Consider the following 20000-nt stretch of genomic DNA (forward strand, 5'->3'; position numbering starts at 1 on the left):
TTTTTAATTGCTGGAGATATATAAATGTCACAAGGCAACACGTTTTAAGGGTGTAAGGATGAAAGGTGTGCATCACTATCATAAGAACACATTTAGTATGGAGAAAACCGAGAATTCCCGTCGTTACCTAGATGCGTATAAAATGCACCTACAATGAAGCACAACAGGCATCGCCACAGTCACATCTACAGTACCTACCGCCCACACCTAACAGCTCAAGGGTTGTCCAAGAATCTGTTTGTTTGTTTAGGGCTGGAGTAAGTTCGCACTTTCTCCGTGGTATGGGAACCATCGTCTGTTCATTTCCAAGGCAACATCTTACCTTTCAGCACGTGCCCGAAACTAACACATACAAAACCAGAAGATGAAATATGAGCACACAGACAATAACAGCCTTTTCATTATGTAACACTCATTACGATCTTGGTTAAGCACCAAATGGTATTCTACGCCAACACAGACGACATCGCTGGAATCATCTAATGCGACCTAAAAATTAAGGAAAGGATATCGCACTACTGTTCTTTAATGACCCATTGGTCGTGCAGTTTTACCGGGGTCATGTCCATTGACTGTCACGGGCCCAGAGAAACACAAGTGTCTGGAATTTACTTACAACGCCAAACCTAAAGCCAGACAGCAGTTCATCCACAATCAGATCTGAGGAGGCGCAGCCCGTCTCGTCCGTCTGTAACAACAGAAACACCGCAACGCGTCTCGACTATGCCAACTAATACGCACAATGCTGACCACTACAACGGCCACGTGTTGGCCATGTGGGGAAGAATGGGATTGTATGTCATTGGGTGGCGGCAACAATAAGCATCGTTGACCATTGATGGTGTATCCACGAAAGACCCTGTGGATGGGATGACGTTGCAGAATGCATCTGCCGCTCTGCTGCTGGTATGCATTAGATCCCAGCACATATTCCAACGCAACTCTGATGCCACGTAAAGGTGTCACTGACACTGTCCGGAGTGTCACGGTCTTGGTCTGCCACCGACTCACCGTGAGAGTGTCACTGACGTGATCACGCCCTTTCGTGACGTTCACCGTCACGCTGGCTCCGATCAGTGGCTGGCCGAAGGTGTACCTGAGGTGCGCAAGGGCAGCGGTCGTCACCTCGTGACGTCTTAAGCCGGGGATCTTGCGTTGTGAAACCATTCGAAAACGACATTTCACAACATGCAGGATTGGAGACAAACCGTACCACATTTCACAACATGCAGCATCGGAGACAAGCCGTACTGTCATTCGGCACAACCGGTGCCAGCCCTCGCCAGAGCATTGGAACACGTGGTTGCAAAAGACATTTTGCAAGCCCGTCTGCAAATCGAACCAGTTTCCCCAGGAGTGATTTGGACTTCCAGACCCGTGCGCTATAGCTATGGCTGGTGGCATTTCTAGTTTGCAAGACTTCGCGCTGCTGCACGGATGCGTGATCGTGATAGCCGTGATCAAAGGCCAGGTCTACCCGGCCCGTAAGGAACGGTTAGCTGCTGTGCTACGGCGCAGCGTCACTGCATTGCTAACAGAAGACCACTTCGTCGGCACCCGATGGTGCTTTCATCGTAAGCATTGGGATGCGGGGAGACACGCACAGAACCAGTTTTACGCAATTTAGACACATTTCTTCACCGACGCTGACGTATGTTTTTGAAAGGGCCGGACATTTTGGCACTTTGAGTTCACAGGATCAATGGGTGACATGAGGTCAGAGGAGACACAAAAGTTTCATCGTTATATTGTTGTATGTCCATGTTATGCCACGACATGTCCTCGTTATCTTGTTGTATGTCCTCGTTATCTTATTGTATGTCCTCACTATTGTGTGCTTCTTACACGTGTCCTCATTATATATCCTCTTTTGATATGCACTAGATTCGCCAACCATGATCAGTCCACGTGGCTCACTATAACACACTGACAAATTTGAAATTGTGACGCTGTGACACCTACCTGCGGAAACGACCAGCTGCATGGTGTGTGGAAGGCTCCGAGCTTGTATGCTAATGCAGCGGGTGGAAGGTGGGTGCGTGCTCATATGTCTTACATTTGTCACAAATTGTAAGTTATCGATGCAAGAGAATTCGTTCGTTACCCCAGTGTCCATTGTGCGCTTAGAGCATAAGAAACTTGCGTGTTACAATTAGCGTGCTGCAGCTCAAACAATCTGTTTCATGTTGAGCATGCATTTCTCATGGCCACCGGCCACGACACGGGCACGATGGCATTGGGCAGCAGCTGCGCGACTTTTGAAATAGGCATTAAAAAAATGATCACAGGCCAGTTTTATAAAAAAGAAATATCGCCAACGGATGACCTTTTTTAGAACTTCCTCCTTCTGGTTTTATAAGGCTCGGAGCAAAAGTGTTCTCCACGAAAATCCTCCGCCGTCGGGAGCGATTGCCCTCATAGCGTCTAGTTTTAAACCATTTTGAAATATATTTTGAGCATTTTCACAAAGTTTCCGGCATCTTAAGTTTTAAAAGTTAATGAAATGTTTTTTTAAGGAAGCTTATACTATTTGAAAAAATAGAAGCCAATTTCCATTGAGTAAAAGCATGTTAATTATTTGAGAGCTTTTCATCGCATCAATTCATTGTGAAAACGCTTAGACTTTCGCCCACATCATCCGATTAATAATGCTGGCCGAGTTTACATAGTATAGTAATGATAAATATTCAATGGCATAGTATATAATTAAATAATAGTATATAACTGTAATCATATAATTGTATAATTATTTCACTATATAGTTTAATAATGAAAAATAGATAATGCCGTTGGACCAGGATTGACCTGCTGGGCTGATGGGGTCTAGACCAGGACCCACACAACCAACCTACAGACTCTCGCTGCAACGATGGGCGAAACAGCCGCCCAGCGAAGCATCCGGCGAAGACGCGGCGTCTCAAGAAAATGTCACGCATCCGAACAGAACGGAACAGGCCGGACGCCAAAGGTTGTGTTCGGAGCGGCCCAAACAAACAAACTGCCAATTACCTCCCATCGTCCATATGACACGGCGGCTCGACTTCCGTTGAAACGGCGCATCGGGCCGCAGTGAAGCGCGGGCGTATAAATCAACACGAGCGATGGGAGGCGGTAGCAAGTTTGTCATAGGCTTCTGTTCTTTTAAGCACCATGGCAACCAAAAGTCGACGGCTATTTTTTCGTCTTATTTAATGGCATGGAAACATGAGCCCAGTAATCTGTCCCCAGCTAAAAACATTCATAGGTCAAAGCAGTTTTATCAAGGTCAACAAATATTCTAAAAATGGGAAGACTTCGCCATATCTGAGGGATTTGTCATGGCAAATCAGCATCATCGACGCACCGCGATTATCGTATGCTACATGTCATTGCGCTTGGTGCAGTTAAATCACGTTTAACTCAATGTCTGAACAACCGTGACACAGAACTGCGTTACTTCATGTGCTGCCTCGTTTGTTGCTGTCATGACCTGTTTGTTGCTGTTTGTCGCAAAAACTCGTCCCTGCCTTTTTATATTGAACTTCCCGTGAGTGATCAACGACAGACAGCAACGTTCCAATGGTGGACTTGGTTGACCTTCAACTGTATCAGCTACGGCTGCCATGGCCCGACATACAGTAGGCCTACGCCCAGAAACATATTTTGAAAATGTCTTCGGTTCAGCACTACCAGGAGCAAAGAAAACGAGTGAGGGGACAGGTCCACTTTCCTCTTTACAAGGTTTGCCTTTCTGGTATGCGACTTTCATTACGTGTTATATTCTCTCGTGACTTTTTCGCGCTGGTCTCCCACTTTTTCACACTCAGCAGAGCATAAGCTATAAGGACCAGGGCACTGAGCTTCTCAACTTTTAAAAAATTGGCGCTAGTTCCACGGGCACTTAATGGACATAAACTTGTCATCCCCCGCCGGCCCCCCTCCCCCTCCAGTACGGGGAGGACTTCAATCCTTCCGTCAATATTTAAGTCAGTGATGGACGCGACCCTGAACCACTAAGCTGACAGACTGCACGACCCAGACATTGCGTTTGATCATGCGACCTTGCAGCTCGTGGTGCACAGTGAATGGCAACTCGGGCCCAACAGGGCAGAGTAATGCTCTCCACACATCTAGCCTCGCTTTACGTGGATACGTCATCAGCCAAAGACCGAGTCTCCGCCAATCAAGGCTTACTTGGCGCAGACGTCGACGGTGATTGTCTTCTCTCCCTCAAGCAGATAGGTTGGGCTTTTGACCTTGACCTCGAATGTGGGCAGCACATACTCCTCCACGTCGAAACCATGTGTTTCGGACCGGCGTTTTGTCCTCGCGTGGATGGTCCATCTGCCCTGAAAGTTAATTGCAGAGATTACCGGAACGCTTTCAGCAGCGCTCGGGTGTATGCAAACAGCTTTTATGGTCTTGGTGACGCTTCCTCTTCGAGTGGTGAACCTCTGCAACTTAGCAGGTCGACATCATGTAGCTGATTGACTTCACCACAGACGATTCCTTGGCCAGAGCGTGATTTGACCGGCAGGAGGGAGAGGAGAATGATTCCACCTCCGACGGTTGCTTGGCAAGAGCGTAATTTTAGCGGAGGAAGGGAAATGGGGAATATTTCGCCACGGAGGATTCCTTGACCAGAGTATGATTTTTACATCGGGAGAGAGCAGGAGATGTGATTTCACCTCCAACAATTTCTTGGCCAGAGCATGATTTTACCGGACGGAAAGAGAGGGGAATGATTTCACCTCGGATGATTGCTTGGCCAGATCGTGATTTTACCGAGGGGAGGAGAGGGATGGGAATGGCTGCACCACAGCTGATTTTCGACGTTCCTGTGATCTCAGCAGGGGCGGGGCCTCTGCTGTTGCAGGATCTCACTGAGTGGAGAGAACGGCCAGGGGAAGGAGAATGTCGGCAGGGGCGGCTCCTCTACTGTTGTAGGATCTCACTAATTGGAGGGAACAGACAGGGGGGGGGGGGGGGGGGGGGGGAGAGAATGACTGCATCAGCGCGGGATCATGGCTTTTATGTGATCTCACCAGTGGCGGCTCCTCGGTCAGCTGCACCTCCAGCTGGATCAGGCCTCCGCTGGTCTTGATGTCACTCCACTGGGCAACGCGAATGTTGTCTGGGGTGGTCACCCACACCTCCGGAATCTGAGGGGCGATGGCCAGTTGAAAGATACAAACATCCGGCACATGGCTTGCACTGAATTATACAGCGCTGCGGATGAGTTCCTTTTCAGCATAAGAGCAGCCCAAAAGCGCATCGGAACCTGAAGAAAATTCTAGAATAGCTCTGTTTCATCCGCATCCGTCACTACTGAACAAATCTGCTGAGGACATAGGCGGGCCTGCTTCACCACCCGCGCACATTTCTTAATGATTATCGCAGCTATTTAGCAACCATCACTGGACATGCTAAAAGCCTATTCTAAATAAACTCCTCCTCATTGCATTCGGCAATGTGTCCTTTCAAGGATCAGCAACTCACGTTTTCGATAAGCGGAGTGAGATCATATCGCAGAGATATGACGCGAATCAGGACTTTGTCGCCTGGACGGTACCTGGGCTTGTCCGTTTGAATCAGTGTCAGCAGCGTGAATGGCTTGATTCCCACCTGAAAGACGGGAAAACAGGACAATGTAAGCTCATGTGCGCCGAGTAGGTAGACTGCCGTAAAATTGGTAGTATCGTTTCCGGAAGTATTTTCGGAACGAAACGTTGTTCGGCGGTGACTAATACAGGTTGCAATGTCGATGTCTGGCCATTATCTGTATTTGCAAGCGAATGACCTCATAAAACGGTTGATGAAATCGCCTCCACAAACCAGACCTTTACAAAAAAAACTAATGGCTCTGTGGAGGGTACATGCAGTTTATTTCGGTGAGGAACGATTCAAAATCTGATTAGCCACGCCCCGCACAATCACATTCAGACACCACGTGCTATTGCTCCACATTGAAATGATCAATAACAACAGAGGGACGTATCGTGTGAAGTTGAACTGGCAAAGGGGTAGCCATGCGCGTAATTTTTTAATGTGGATGGTTTCAAATGACCCAATAAAATCCAAAACATTTTTTAATACTTGGAAAGGGTCCGAATAGCATAAAAGAAAAGCTGTCGATGACTCGACCTTTGTCCCCAACAGTAGTTAGTGGTTGGATGGAGTATTTGGACGGACAACTGCGCCGTAAAAAAATAGAAATTTGGTTTCGCCCCAAATTTGTTTTGTCTTCGCGTTCTCACGAGCGACAGTCATGAAGACTGCGGGTGTTTTACGCGGAGCGATCACATTTCTGCCATCCAAAGTTAAAACCCCATATGCTAATTTTTGCCGGTTTTGCGTTTTTTTATGTCATCTAATTATTTTTATTATATTATTTATTATTTTTATTTTTGTATTATATTATTTATTATCTGCTTATTTTCATTATATTATTTTTATTATATTATATCTGATTATTTTTATTATATTATTTCTGATTATTTTTATTATATTATTTTATTATATTATTATATTATTATATCTGATTATTTTTATGTTATCTACTCATGCCGAATTTGGTGACTTAAGCCCTGAGTTCAAATTTTCATAAGCTTTTAGCCAGTTCTTTTAGCTACGAGGTTGTGCAAATTACAACTATTGGTTTAAATATCTGAATTCAGCATAAGAAGACGAGTCAGATGACATAAAAAACGCAAAATGGCCAGAGATGAGCATATGGAGTTTTACCTTTGGACGGCACATTTACCCTCGTTGTCCCAACATTCACCACGCACAGGATTTTCTCCTGACTCAGTTGCACCTCGCATTTGAGCCCAGGAACATAAAGAGCTTACCCGGTTCACAATGCACAAAACGGCACCCGCCTGCATACCCATATATCTCTTCAACACCACTTATACCCATATACCCGTCCCATATACCCATATACCCATCCAGCACCACTTCAGCTATACATCTTTCTGTCTGCTCCTCGTCCCTTCTCTTACGATTGTTTTTGGCCATTAGGAGCACCACATGTGAGAGTGATCATTTTCCAGTATGGGTTGGAATAAATGCTGGACATCCAGGCAGTGGGTCCCCCTACGGGAACCTACCACCAGCTAATAAGCAGAAGTAGCCGACGAGTGCCAGACCATAATACAGACGACCGAGGACGACACTGCAACCTCTCTTTCAAAGGTGACATCCACACTTGTCGACAACACCATTTTGGTATGGTTTTAAATGCTTGAACAACCAAAACCAAGTGCATGGACTTCTGATCAAGGAGCCGGGAATGTAGAGACCCAGAGTTACGACCGTATATTGTTGTTATTCCGGTATGTAATGAGACCAGTTTCCTGGGCCTCACATTTGACCGTCGGCTCTCATTCAAGCCACACTTGAAGATGATAAATCTTAAGTGTCCTAGGCGCATAAACCTCATGAAAGTGATTTCTCGTATGACCTTAAGAGCCGATAGGCGCACCCTCCTTAACTTGAACAGAGCTTTAATCCGACCGGTCATCGACTTATTTGCTGTAACCAGGCAATACCGACCAACGCTGAGTGCTTGGAAAGCCGGTGTCAGGGGAAACACCAGGAGCACGACACATTTCCAGGTCTTCAGTACATATGGACTCACATGTTGGTTGATGCCGACAAGGTATAAGCGCAGTGTTTTTTACGAGTTGTGTATCTCTGCTCCGTGTCCGTGGTATGAGCCCAGTCAGTTGGGCACAGCTCGAACACAGTTTTTACGAGTTGCGTATCTCCGCTCCGTGTCCGTGATATGAGCCCGGTCAGTTGAGCACAGCTCTGACCGTCTGTCCGCTCGATGACGCCTCGGTGCCGCAGCTGGTTGATGCGCATGTGAGGGTGGGTGACCGGTTCATAGTTCGAGCTCATCCTCCCTGGACTCATCGAGGAGATAATAACACTGAGGAGCAATCACCGCCGGCTGACGCTGCGCAAAACATCACCCGCTGCCGCGGCTTGACGGTCATGATCTGCATTTAAACACACCGCTTAGCCGGCGGAATATTTTTGCCAGCGCGGCCTCGCCTCATGGCAACGGAGTAGTCCCAGTGATTCACCAGGATCTGGATAGTCTTTGCAGCTCCGCGAGCGCGCCAAAAATTGAAACTATATCGCTATTATCGTTTGACCTGGCAAAATGCGGCCAATTACTGACCCAGCAGCATAATATTCAGCTACAACTCGCCAGACCTCACTGAGACGAATCAATGGGTTTCCTATCATTCTTAGTTTGAACCGGCAGAAGGTCACATCACCCCCCCCCCCCCCTCCTCTCAGTTTGCGTTACAAGAAGGGGATCAGAGCAAGGGTTAACTAACGTCTTCCCACTTGGTTCGGTCTTCCTAAGCGGGTTCTGAAGACTACACGTCTGTGCTAGGTAGCACCCGGCTTGTGCTACAGTGTTTAAGAATATTAAGCCTGCTTCACGCAAAAGACTTGAAATCATCGGACGCAGCCGACCAGTACTTCTGTGATTATTGCTGGACACGCCCGATGCTGTGGTCGGCCACTGCCAAAATAGCACTTATCAGGGACGAGCAGGCTTGAAAATGTATCACTTTATAAGCATAGATTACGAAGCATACGGTCTTTTTTATCAATGCGATTTCACGTTACCTACATAAAATATTATGAAATCAGCAACATGTTCTACGATTCCCGAAACATGGATACCAGTAAAAAGGACGCCGAAATTGCCCAAACCCACTCGTGCATTAGTTGCATTATCTGGGGTACAAACCCAGGATTCGTCTGAGAAGCGCAGTCCGGCGGCGTTGGCAATGCTGAGGTCCAGATGGCCCCGGGAGTTGGTCACCGAGCGCGGCACGTCCAGGTCAAAACAGTGATCGCCATCAGCTGAAGCGAACAGCGGAGTCAGTGCGACAGCCAATCAGAATGACCGACGGCAACTAAACCAATCAGATCGTCAGTGTCAGTTGATAACAGGCAATCAGGATAGTAATGATACAATAGCAACAGTCACTCAGGGTGGCAGTAGAAAGAGACAGTCTAGACACACACATAGGGGTAAGGTTAATCAGGCGGGCTCCGACACACGGCAATCGTAGCAAAGCAGTCCAGAATATTATGTGTCCAGGAATCTGCGGTGCTGAGCTGTCGCTCGCGAACATAACAGCAAATAATTAGAACGACAACCTTTTAACGATGCGGTGATGTCCTACGCGCGTCACAAACGCCAGATTAATGACAGGCATTCTCTTCTGGCTCGTATTCAAACACCCGCTGTTTGTGGCCTTTTGGATCTCACCGTCCACCGTGTCTGGTATCAGCTCCACCAGCCTAGTCCAGGGGGATGCCCCGGCCCAGAGTGAGAGACTGAGGGTCACGTTCCGCCCCGGCCCGGGCAGGTTGAAGAGCGTGACGCAGACGCGTTCGCTGGTGCCCGCCTTTAGTTGCTTGGGCGACGTGAAGAGGAAGCCGCTGTGGAAGGGGATGACGTCACCGGTCAGACGTACCGGATATCCGAGAGGTCGTACATCACAGCTGCGCCGGCGGAGGCTTCGGAGAGATGAAATGTCTTGAGAAATCACCTTAGCCCCATGACAAATGTCTTGAGAAATCACCTTAGCCCCATGACAAATATCCTGAAAAATCACCTTAGCCCCATGACAAATGAATGACAGACGCAACATTGCTCTGTTGTTCGGTAGACAGTGATGTCAATGGCATCTCTTTGCTCGCATTGCTAAGATGCTTTATGAAGCTGTAGCGAGAGGGACCAGGCATTGTAGGAACCGGATCGCTCGAATGATCGCGACTCACGAACTTCATGATTCGCCTTAGGTTACTGTTTCTTTTCCAGCCCCGGTCGCCATCATCTTTATCGTACCACCGTGCTGTCCTCAGCTTGCAGAGTTCAAACAGCTCCCTGTTAAATTCCAAGTCAGATTTGCCAGTCAGTGTTTATACGCTGGAAGCACCGTTTGCATGGCAGCCGACATTTCATCACCCGAAAGCCGGGATTTTCCGCACGGTTCGCCGCACCGGGGAAGTAGCCATCTGGATCTGAGCATAAACGACCAGGCTGGGTTGATTACAGCAGGAAGACGGCACGGCGTGTTACTTCGCAGCTGCACTGCTCGGACTGGCGCTGGCACCAGTCTAAGCAGTATGCTTAAGCTGTTCTGAATGTCATGCGATGTTATCACGAACTCCTCAGCTGATAAGAGCAACAAAGGATGTCGCCGAAAATGCACATCTTTAGCAATATGGCGCGTCAAGACCAAAGCATACTGCCGTATGTGGTCAGTGGCAGCTTGTAGTACAACAGATCGGGACCAAGACGTCCACGGTCATACCCACTTCAAACTGCGGTTGGACTCGAAACGTTTGACGGCACATGCATGGCTGTGGAAACAGAGGCAGATAAAAGAAAAAGAGCCAGAAACAGGGACAGGGGCAAGGGCAGGAGCGGCGAAAGGGACTGGAACGAATACAGGGAAAGGGGAAAAGGGGCAGGGGCAGGTGCCACGTTGAGGCTTCACTTGGAAGTTTAGCATTAACACGCGCTCAGGTGGGGAGCGGTCAATTTGACCCCCGAAGGTTTTTCCGGGATGATTTCTGACCGACGTAGCGTGGCCGCGCCAAACTTTACATAGCTGTATGCGAATGAATAGCGGCTCTTTTGGTATAAGAAATATATGTACCTTGTGAGGCCGCTGACGCATGGTAGGTCAAAGTTAAGCCCTCGGCTGTCATCGGGGGCAGTTCCTAAGGAACCGTTAAATGTGTTGTGACAACGGGGCGTCAGACGAAACCATGCACCTTTAAGATAGTTTCTTAGGCAAAAGCCAATTGCATTTAGAATTAAAACAAATTCCGCTGAGCTGGGTCACGTATGAAGGTTAGATTGCGCTTAAAACTAACCGGCGTTTTTACTCGAGGGCTTGCTTTACAGGGTCGTTTTTGGTGTCAATTTCGAATTCATCAATAACAGGCAGCGCAATAGATGTTCCACGAACTTTTCAGATGCCAAAGTAGGCCAGTGACCTAAAATGACCCAGTCCAACATGTTGATTTTTGGAACATATCGCCTGACGTAATCCCTGGTGCTTCTTTGTATGGAAAAATAAAACCAATCTCGTAGGTTTTTGGTCACTTTGACCTTTTTGAGGTGAAAAAAATCATTGACCTTAAATGAACATCATTAACCTTTTGCTTATAACGAAAATCCATGTACACGGTGGTTGCACGAGGAGGTCTGAGGGCACTTTCGACTCCAATCTGGAGTTTGAACTTATTTGACCTTATTTGACTCAAAATCTAGGAGCCTCAAATCTGGCAGCACAATTTAGCTCACATACAGGCCAACCCACGCGGTAAATTTGCTGTCTCCAGCTACCTTAGTTTCCAAGATCTCAGGGCGGTTCAAATCTAACCCCCTTCCGAGCGAGGGGTATTCAACCCGCCGCCCGGGCCGCATGCTAACCCTGTGGTGCTGCATTGAGTGCATTTACCTGAAAGTGCGGACTCCTCCTAACCCTTTAGTCATTCTCACGCCTTGGAGAGGAGATCCACCCTGAACACCGGGCGCCATGCGCTCCGTCTGGCGCCTTACGTGCTGGCTTAAATGAGCGCATTCCCCTTAAAGAGAAGCTTAAACAGCTTATTTCATTGACCTGCTGGGGTCCTCTGAGGTCCCATCGCTGATATAATCTCATCTGATTGACGTGAGAAAAACGCAGAGCACTGCATGCCCACTGAAATCTATTTTTCAAAAGTTATAATTTAGATTTGTCAATGCACAGCGGGTTACGACAAGAAATGGCATACAACACATTTACAAAAACCAGGGAGGCATGAATATCACTTTTGACTCATTTTCTGTGTTATTATTTTCCAAAAAGTATAGGCACATTTCTGGCCGGAGTTTCATAGATATGTCAGACTTGAAAACAAGACTGAAAAATATCAAAAATACATTAGGTGGCTGCACTCGTTAAGTGAACAGAGAAGAGAGGTGGTGCACACGTTACAGAGGTGTCGACTGGACTATGTTCCTGATCTTCATTTCCGTCATATGTTTTGCATTGGATACCTTGGCCTCATTCTGTGTCAAATTACATAGTTTCCCTTTTCGACCATGTGGATGCGCCGATGCAACACAACCACCATCCATCGTATTTTTATCACCTCCTGACGACCGTCATCACTTGTTTCGAAATAGCATCTGAGATCTCGGTTACACAAACTACAGGTTACAAAAAATTGGCCAAAAACGATGCTTCAACCTGCCATGCTTTTGAGTAATTAAAGTGTGTTCAACAATTTCGCTTTTTTCTTCTTTTTTTGGTGCGCACAGTAAGCTTTTTCTTACGTTTCGGCTGTTGAAAAGGCTTACAACGACTGAACCTTGCCGGTTCTGAACTCGGTATCCAACCACATTGACTGTTCACCAGTACGTGACACCGAAAGTCAATGGTTATCTTACTACTCTTATTACCTTGACCTCACAAGTTAACACCCCAAGTTAACCTCAAGACCTCAAGTTAACACAGTTGCTCAGTAGTCGCTATTGAGGCTCAGGAAACTGCTGCACATTTGTATGGAGTTTTGAACTAAGAAAGGCATTCCACAAGCATTTCCTGCAGCTCACATCCATGCAAGTTTCAAGGCTTTAAATCCTGTTGTTTCTGAGCCTGACGCACGCGAGCTTGTTTGGTGCCGCCTAATTGCGAAGTAATCATGCATAAATGACGTCAAGGAAACGTCACGCCAAAGGGCCCACATCGTTAGCTGTGCCACGCTTATGGCGCAGAATATTTAATTGCCACCAACGCATTCATGTTTGCTGTGACTTAGCACCAAGGGATGCAGCGGTGGAGTGCAAAATGTAGCTGCCGATGACATGGCTATTAGCGCATTTTTAGTGATTTGGACCCGCACACTTTCGAAGAGCAAGGACTGTATTCCACTGACTATCGACTATACGATGTCAAAGAATGGATAGCGGTAGGGCAGAACTACATGCGCCTTGGACCCAACCGCCTAAACGAATCCTGCGCAAGGACTCTGCAAGGTACGCTTGACGCTCAGACGCTTCCACCAGGGCCAGCTGCACTGCACCCCTCACCACTCCACTTCGGCCCGCTTGTGGCAGCCGCACGCAATCTGTCGTGGAACAGCGGGGTGTCACGAGGGTGCAGGATTGGGGAAGAAAGGGGATGCAGGGGCAGATGATCACGAATCGCACTTTGTGATGAGCAGCACAGGCACTTGGGCGCAGGCACTGGTTATGACAGACATGAGGCTAAAAATCGAGTACCTCGGGAGTGTTCAACATTTATAGATGGTTTTGAACTGAAATGGTCATGTCGAAGACCTTTCGGTGCTGTTCACAATCCTGTCCTTTAGATATAAACCTCTCAAATTTGTGGGCTACACGCCCGTGAAAATGGGTAAAGGTATATCGAGAAGGGCATTTTAAAGTCACTTCGGCATACATGACGCCATAACGACACCAACAAAATGCAGGCATCCCACAAACCATGCGGTGATTAAGGCCACGAAAAACATAATTATCAAGACCTTCATATCTGACGTTTGTGAGCGCGACTTCCAGATGTAATGACTGTCAAGTAGCTCTCAATCAATGTTGGGCAAGGTGTCATGACATAGTCAAACCACGACGCATTGAAGAGCACATTTACTGAACAGGAAATTGTGCTGTCTGAAGCAATTTTTCACTTAAAAAGCATATCAGTGGTCATAAGTGTGCTTGTTCCATCATATCTGATGCTTGTTTCAACATCTTCAAACGTGAAACATTCCCTATAAGAACAGTACCATTACCGATATGGCAAATGCAAGTAAGAGATATGTTATCACGGAAAGATGTACGAGAACAGCACAAAGAAACCCCAAAACTCGCACACATTACGCCGTAACGAAAAACTTACACGCATTAACCACTGCCAACACCTTGTAGCACGTAAAACAAGTCAGTCACCCCGTCCGCTACAGAAGAAACTCTGCCACTGCCAGTGGGCAGCAACCATGGCGTCGTGCAGACATTTCAAGACGCCATCAAATGATGACTTTTGAACACGATATTAACAGAATTGTAAAATTCTAAAATTTTATTATTCAGTTAATATAAATCGTTGTTTAGATTAGTCTACTTACTAAATATTGATATTTTCTACACACAAAAAAACTATCAGTTATCCTTTTCCGTCATTTGCGATGCCTATCTCGACATCTTCAACTATGGAAGCGTCAGTTCAGAAGGAGTAGTCAGTTAAGTGTCGTTCCCACTCACCAAACTAACCTCATGCTGTCACTCCTACTTGAGGCGGTAACGACAAAACCAAAAATTAATCTTAGCATCGTTAGCTGATTGGCTTGAGATAATCTTCCGGTAACATTCATTTTAAGCTGCGTTTCTTTGACGTCATCTTTCAGCGGTTTTCAATCTATTGATCAGCACTGTCCTGGTAAGGTGAAAGGTAAACATGGAACAAAACCAGACAAAACCTAACTTCAACGCTGTTGACCACTTGAGTCGTGACCAGCAATGAAGACTGAAAATAGATGATTAACACACGCCGGGTGGCCGGTTGAATACTCTTCGTTCGGGTGGGGGTCAATTTGACCCTCCTGGGATCTAAAACCAACAAAACTAGAGATACCAAATTCACACTGTGTGTGGATCGTATGTGAAGTTACTTTTGTCAAAATTTGAGGTTCCTGGGTCATGACCTAAGTGTCAAACAAGGTTAAAACGGTCAAACTCCAAATTGGCGTCCAAAGTGTCCCCAGAATCTAGATATCTGTTCCAAGCAGAAGGTCGCTGGTGCTACTTTTAGGTAAGTGGCCTTTTTATCTTTCGCAGGCATGGTTACCAAGATCATATAAAAGTGTTTTGAGTTTTGCATTTGAACCAACGGTAAAGGCTACGTCAGGCAGTATATTCCTGAAAAAGTTGAATCGGGCTATTTCAGGTCACTGACCCATTCTGACCATTAAGAAGCTCACGGAGATGTACAGCGTGGTTCCTGTCATCAATAAATCCGAAATGAGCACCAGAACTTATCCATATAGCAGGCTCTAGAGTAATGGAGCACGTTGGTAAAGGTCAGACCAACCAACATGCTGGTTGGTCTGACCTTTATACCTGACCCTATGTCAATGCAAGTTGTTCATTCAATTGTTCTGTTGCCTATGGAACTATCTCAGAGATGTATGATTTCGCCAAACACCCCGTTGTGGCATCAGATTGAGCTATTCCGTAGAAATTATCTTCGCTGAATGCATGGCTTGATTCTGACCTGCTATAGGCCAGCGACTTACAAGGTAAATATAAATTGTTGATACCAAACGATCCGCTATTCAGTTGTCTACAGCTATGCAACATGTGGTGCAGCTACGCCGCACCGTTCTGAAACCATTCCGGAAAATCATCCGGGGGTCAAACTGACCCTCTTCCCGAGCGCGTGTTAAAACGATTCAGCCACCATCCACAGCTGCACTCAGTCAAGAAGGAATTGAACAGCTGAGAAGGCGCGCCTCAATTTATGCAAACATCAAATAATATCGTTTATAACCAACTAGACCGGCTTCATTGCATGATGCACTTATTTCTTGTACAGCCTGGTTCTGAGTTTTTTCATTGTCTTACCCTGAACCTGTCTAGGTTTGGTTGGATGCATCAAAGAACATCGTTGGCCAAAGATGTAAATCCCTTTGTGTTTTCCACGATGCTCTTTGGAGCTACCAACCATACGCCCCAAAACAACTAAGGCTAGTACCGTGTTATTTGAAAAGTCCAGTTTATACGTTGTGATCGACGGCACGTGGCCAGCTGAAGGTGCAGACCACTGCTACAAAACAGCAAGGTGTGCACGCACGTCCTTATCTCTCAGACGTTTTTTCCCGCATCGCCATGGTGCGCGCTTCTGGATAGTCTCTCACACGTCTAAATAAGCGCCCACTCTTGTGTGGTATAGGCGATGTGTGAATTAGCCAATCCAGCTATACCATGCTAAAGCGTGAAACCAGCTGTATATAGAAACGTATGTAGCGCCTACTGGATATGTTTGCTGTTGTCTCTGCAGAATTACTTTTGCCCTGTTCAGCCAGTCCCACGTTTGCCATATGCCTATTGACGCGGTTGAATATCTTCTGTGCGGAGGATCTCACACAGAAACTCGTGCCTTGCAGGTCAGTTCGTAGCCGAAGATATGCCGGCACATGATAGCGGCAATTCGCGCCGACAACGGCGACCTGCGTACTAAGGGACGTTTGGGACGATTGTGACCAAACCGCTGCGAAATGCTGACATATCTGAGGTGGATAGTACTTGTGTACTTGTGCCAGTGTACTTTTCACCGTCCCGGCTTGCTTTGTCTGGACGCCAGCGTGATGTATTCGATGTTGTGTTCCATGTTGCGAAAAACCGACATGGGTCGCTTCCTGGTCTGTCTGTTGGCGTCGCTGTGTGTCTGGACGGTGCTGGGCTGACTGGGTGATTTGTAGACTACACGCGCCTGTGTGGCACAGTCTTTTTTGCATCGCTGTCTGCTCGGATTGCCGAGATCTGACAAATTATTAAAAACATTCGAAAACTGTCGCGGTTTGCTCACGAGCGCACGAGCGCCTCGAACGCGCGTCGATCCACGCTTTTGCCCTGCAGCGATTGACCGTTCCTTTCCACGTCTAAATGTGCCTGGTCTCGTTTTGCTGTCAATCACCCGTTGCTGAGCGGCGGGCCAGGTTTCGCCGAGTGTTTCGGCGATTTCAAGCAGCTTGAGCATTTCGCATTTGACAGTGTTAAACCAATGGCGCGCGTGTTCAGCGTTTGCCGACGGCCCCCGCCGGTCGGGTCGCGTCCAAAAGCTGCTACGCAAGTGCACCTCACCTGACCCTGCCGCTCGCAAAATTTCACGCTAAGACTTACAATAGGGTCAGAGCTACGAACGCATTCAGGCGTGACGCATGGACAGACGTTTCATTAATTACAGGATAGACTAGAAGGACACTATTGCGCGATGCGCAATTTGTTTTTATAAACCATTTTTGTTTGAGGCTATTGATAATCTGGCCATTAAATTGTCTAGTCCTTTGATTACATCAAACAATTTATTACCGCATCGGACCACGTCCAAAATTTCATACGATAATGCGCTTCACTTGGTCTTGCCGCATAAAGAATAGCATTCAAAAATGCCCCAAAGGCATTGTGTACAGCATGTACCTCAACGCTCTACCCGCTCCTGCAAAACCTTTAGTTTCTCCCCCCCCCCCCCCCCCCCCCACACACACACTGCACTGGTATGTTCTGAGCTATGCCACGACGTCACGTGCCCAAGAGTTTCTGGTGACTTTCGATTCAGGTACCGCATGACAAATTTGAGGATTACGCCTGAAGAAATGTCTTTTGCAACAACACGTCATGAAATTAGCCGGCTCATGCACTGCGATCAACAGCACGGGTCAACTGAATGTGCTGACCATGCGCTGTCGAGACTGCAGCAGAATAACAATGCTGTAAGGCACAGGCTCTTGTGTCTCAGTCTCATTGCCTGTTCGTCCCGCATCGCCACGGTCCAGGCAGCCGCGTGGCCACTCGCATGTCTTAATATCCACGTTATGAGCTTTAGATCCATTCCAACTGAATCATTCAACGACGTTAGTAGCCGGTTGCACGCAGGAACGGACATAAGCGCTACTGCAATTGCCTTGCTGTTGTCTCACAGAATCCTTTTCGTCGCGTTCTGACTCAGGATCGCGGCATGCCCATTGATGCGCCTGAATATCTTCTGCGCGGAGGACCGCTGGCAAAACTCGCAACCTACCGGCCAACACGTAGCCGACGATATCAAGAGCCTTTTCTCCGGTGCTGCGGGGTTCATCACCATGGCAACCGGATTTTCATGGGGTTTAAAGCTGCGACCTCACCAAATCTTGTGACCAACGTCGCCTCAGATCGACGTGCGAATTCGCAGCAGGGGTTCGGAAGCAGTGGCGCTATTCTGTAATGCTTAAGATGCCGGAACGCCCCCTCCCCCCCCCTCCCTGGTTTAGCTCGACAAACCTAGGGCCTTGCGATAAACTCTCTGCGCATGACCAGAACAGATTGAAAATGCAACAAATCATGCGACGAAATATCCTTTTGACTCCGTATGAAAAAGGCGTCTGTATAATTTGCAAAGGACGAAGAGACCCCACGATATTCAATGGCGGTTTTTTGGTGAACACGAGCTGATTCTAAAATCCTACGATCGAGAAAATTACTGAAACGCCCTTATACGGAAGCTTTCAATGTTAAAGTGAGTGTTACACGCAAATGGGTGGTCTCGGATGGGCGAAGGGTGTGGTGAATCTGGTGAAATGTGTCGTACAGTTAGCTACTCATGTCTGTACACTGGATGTGGTTGGTAGCTCTTTCTCCATTACCCACGTCATTGCCGAACAATACGCCAAGTGGCATTGTCGAGGAGCATTATGTTGGTATCATCATTGACTCAACCTTTTGTATCACTGTGTTTCCGCTATCCGTAACCTTTCATCTGAGGCTAGTAAAAATGAATGCAATGACACTTCACCGAAGTGCTAAAAATTTAACCATGATGCCACCATCCACAAATTTGGTTTGTGATAATGGCAGAAAAAGATAATTTGTGCATGTTCCAGGGCCAGCTAACAAGATGGAGCTCCAACTATGCGCCACCTGGTCATAAATATGGTTAGCATGATAAATATGTGTGGTCATAAATATGTGTGTGCGTGCATATACATGAAACGTTAGTATGCGCCCATACAAAATGGACAACTTCATCTTCCTGTTGTGAAGTTTGAGCAAGGCATTATTCCAAGCGCGACATGAAGCTCAAACCATCATGGTTTGTCAACACTGATCATGTCTCAGCGCCGTTAAACAGACAATCTCGAATAACACAATCGACGCGACATGGGTAGAGTCACGGTTTGGGTAAGCCTATGGGTACCCGTGTGAAATGAATAACGCCATGAATCGGGGAGATATTGTGCGTCCTTAAGGACATGGCCATTTTGAGGAATGCTCCATGTCAGTGACTGTGTTTTTGGACCCGCAAGCGTTTTGAAATCAGATCTTTGCGACATAATGGGCGTACAAATTTTTGCAAAAAAATAGAAGATACTCCTGGCTGATTTGTTTGGATCGTCATAGCAGCATTTACATGACCTTTGAGTGATCCAGAGCAAGAGGTAATTAAAACCGTGGGTCTTTTTATTGTGTCGTATTTTTTTTGTATCCGCAACCATGGGATCTTCCATCGTAAACGGGCGAAGAACGGGATGGGCGGTGACATGGTTACGGGTGGTTAAGGCTGATTAGGAGTGCTCGGCGGAAAGTGTAATCCACACTCCACGGGTAACAGTTGGGTTGAACGCGCAAATCCAGCCCACGAAGGCCTCTGTCTGGAAGGAAAAGTGCACAACAACATGTAACTGCCGACCAGCCGCCAGTGACCTTGAAGGTAGCACTCATCGCAGTGAGTGCGAACCGGCAGCGATCTTGGTGCGACCCAACAGCAACCGTGTCGAGGAAGTTGCTCAGAATTATTTTGTGGCGTTGTAAAGGCAAAAGGACCGCACGAAAAAGCAAACACACAAGCGAGTGCTTTCGAGTGAAAGTGAGCAAGACACTGCACACTATTACCATCCGTTTCGGATCATTCTCTTCGCCCTTTTCCTGTTTCGGTTGTAATATTTATTTCTCTTTAAAGCTCAGTGTAAGTCATTAGGAAGACGACAATATACAAGCATGTACGAAATCTTCGACCACGGCGTGGAGCGATTTACCGAATCCACTCCAGACGGCCGGCAACAGATGTTTGGATTGTTGGTAGTTCCGCGCATGCGTGAGCCCGTGAAAAGCGTGAGTCCCATGAATCGAGCACTCCGCACCGTGGTCTCTCCTGGGTGGAGCAGACGAGGCAGACGTTTCGCACGAGACGGGCGATGATATGTGTCCATGTCCG

At 47.2% G+C, this 20000-nt stretch overlaps 1 protein-coding gene across 2 annotated transcripts in view; it reads right to left on the reverse strand.

Annotated features, from left to right (window-relative positions):
- The window catches only part of LOC119104210 (alpha-1-macroglobulin), a 100688-nt gene that overhangs the window by 79091 nt on the left and 1597 nt on the right, over positions 1-20000 (reverse strand). Inside the window, exons 2-8 of one of the 2 annotated variants that reach the window (XM_037227878.1) lie at positions 9284-9456; positions 8756-8871; positions 5479-5604; positions 5025-5141; positions 4174-4328; positions 1012-1096; positions 617-688 (exon numbers count right to left, since the gene is read on the reverse strand). In XM_037227878.1, coding sequence (XP_037083773.1) covers positions 617-688; positions 1012-1096; positions 4174-4328; positions 5025-5141; positions 5479-5604; positions 8756-8871; positions 9284-9456 — 844 coding nt within the window. Of the gene's footprint in view, positions 1-616; positions 689-1011; positions 1097-4173; positions 4329-5024; positions 5142-5478; positions 5605-8755; positions 8872-9283; positions 10019-20000 lie in introns of those variants that run through there. The other variant, XM_037227876.1, reaches the window with a different exon arrangement.

The sequence above is a fragment of the Pollicipes pollicipes genome, unplaced genomic scaffold (genome assembly GCF_011947565.3).
Source record: "Pollicipes pollicipes isolate AB1234 unplaced genomic scaffold, Ppol_2.1 Scaffold_6052;HRSCAF=7182_pilon_pilon_pilon, whole genome shotgun sequence".
Lineage (NCBI taxonomy): Eukaryota > Metazoa > Arthropoda > Thecostraca > Pollicipedomorpha > Pollicipedidae > Pollicipes > Pollicipes pollicipes.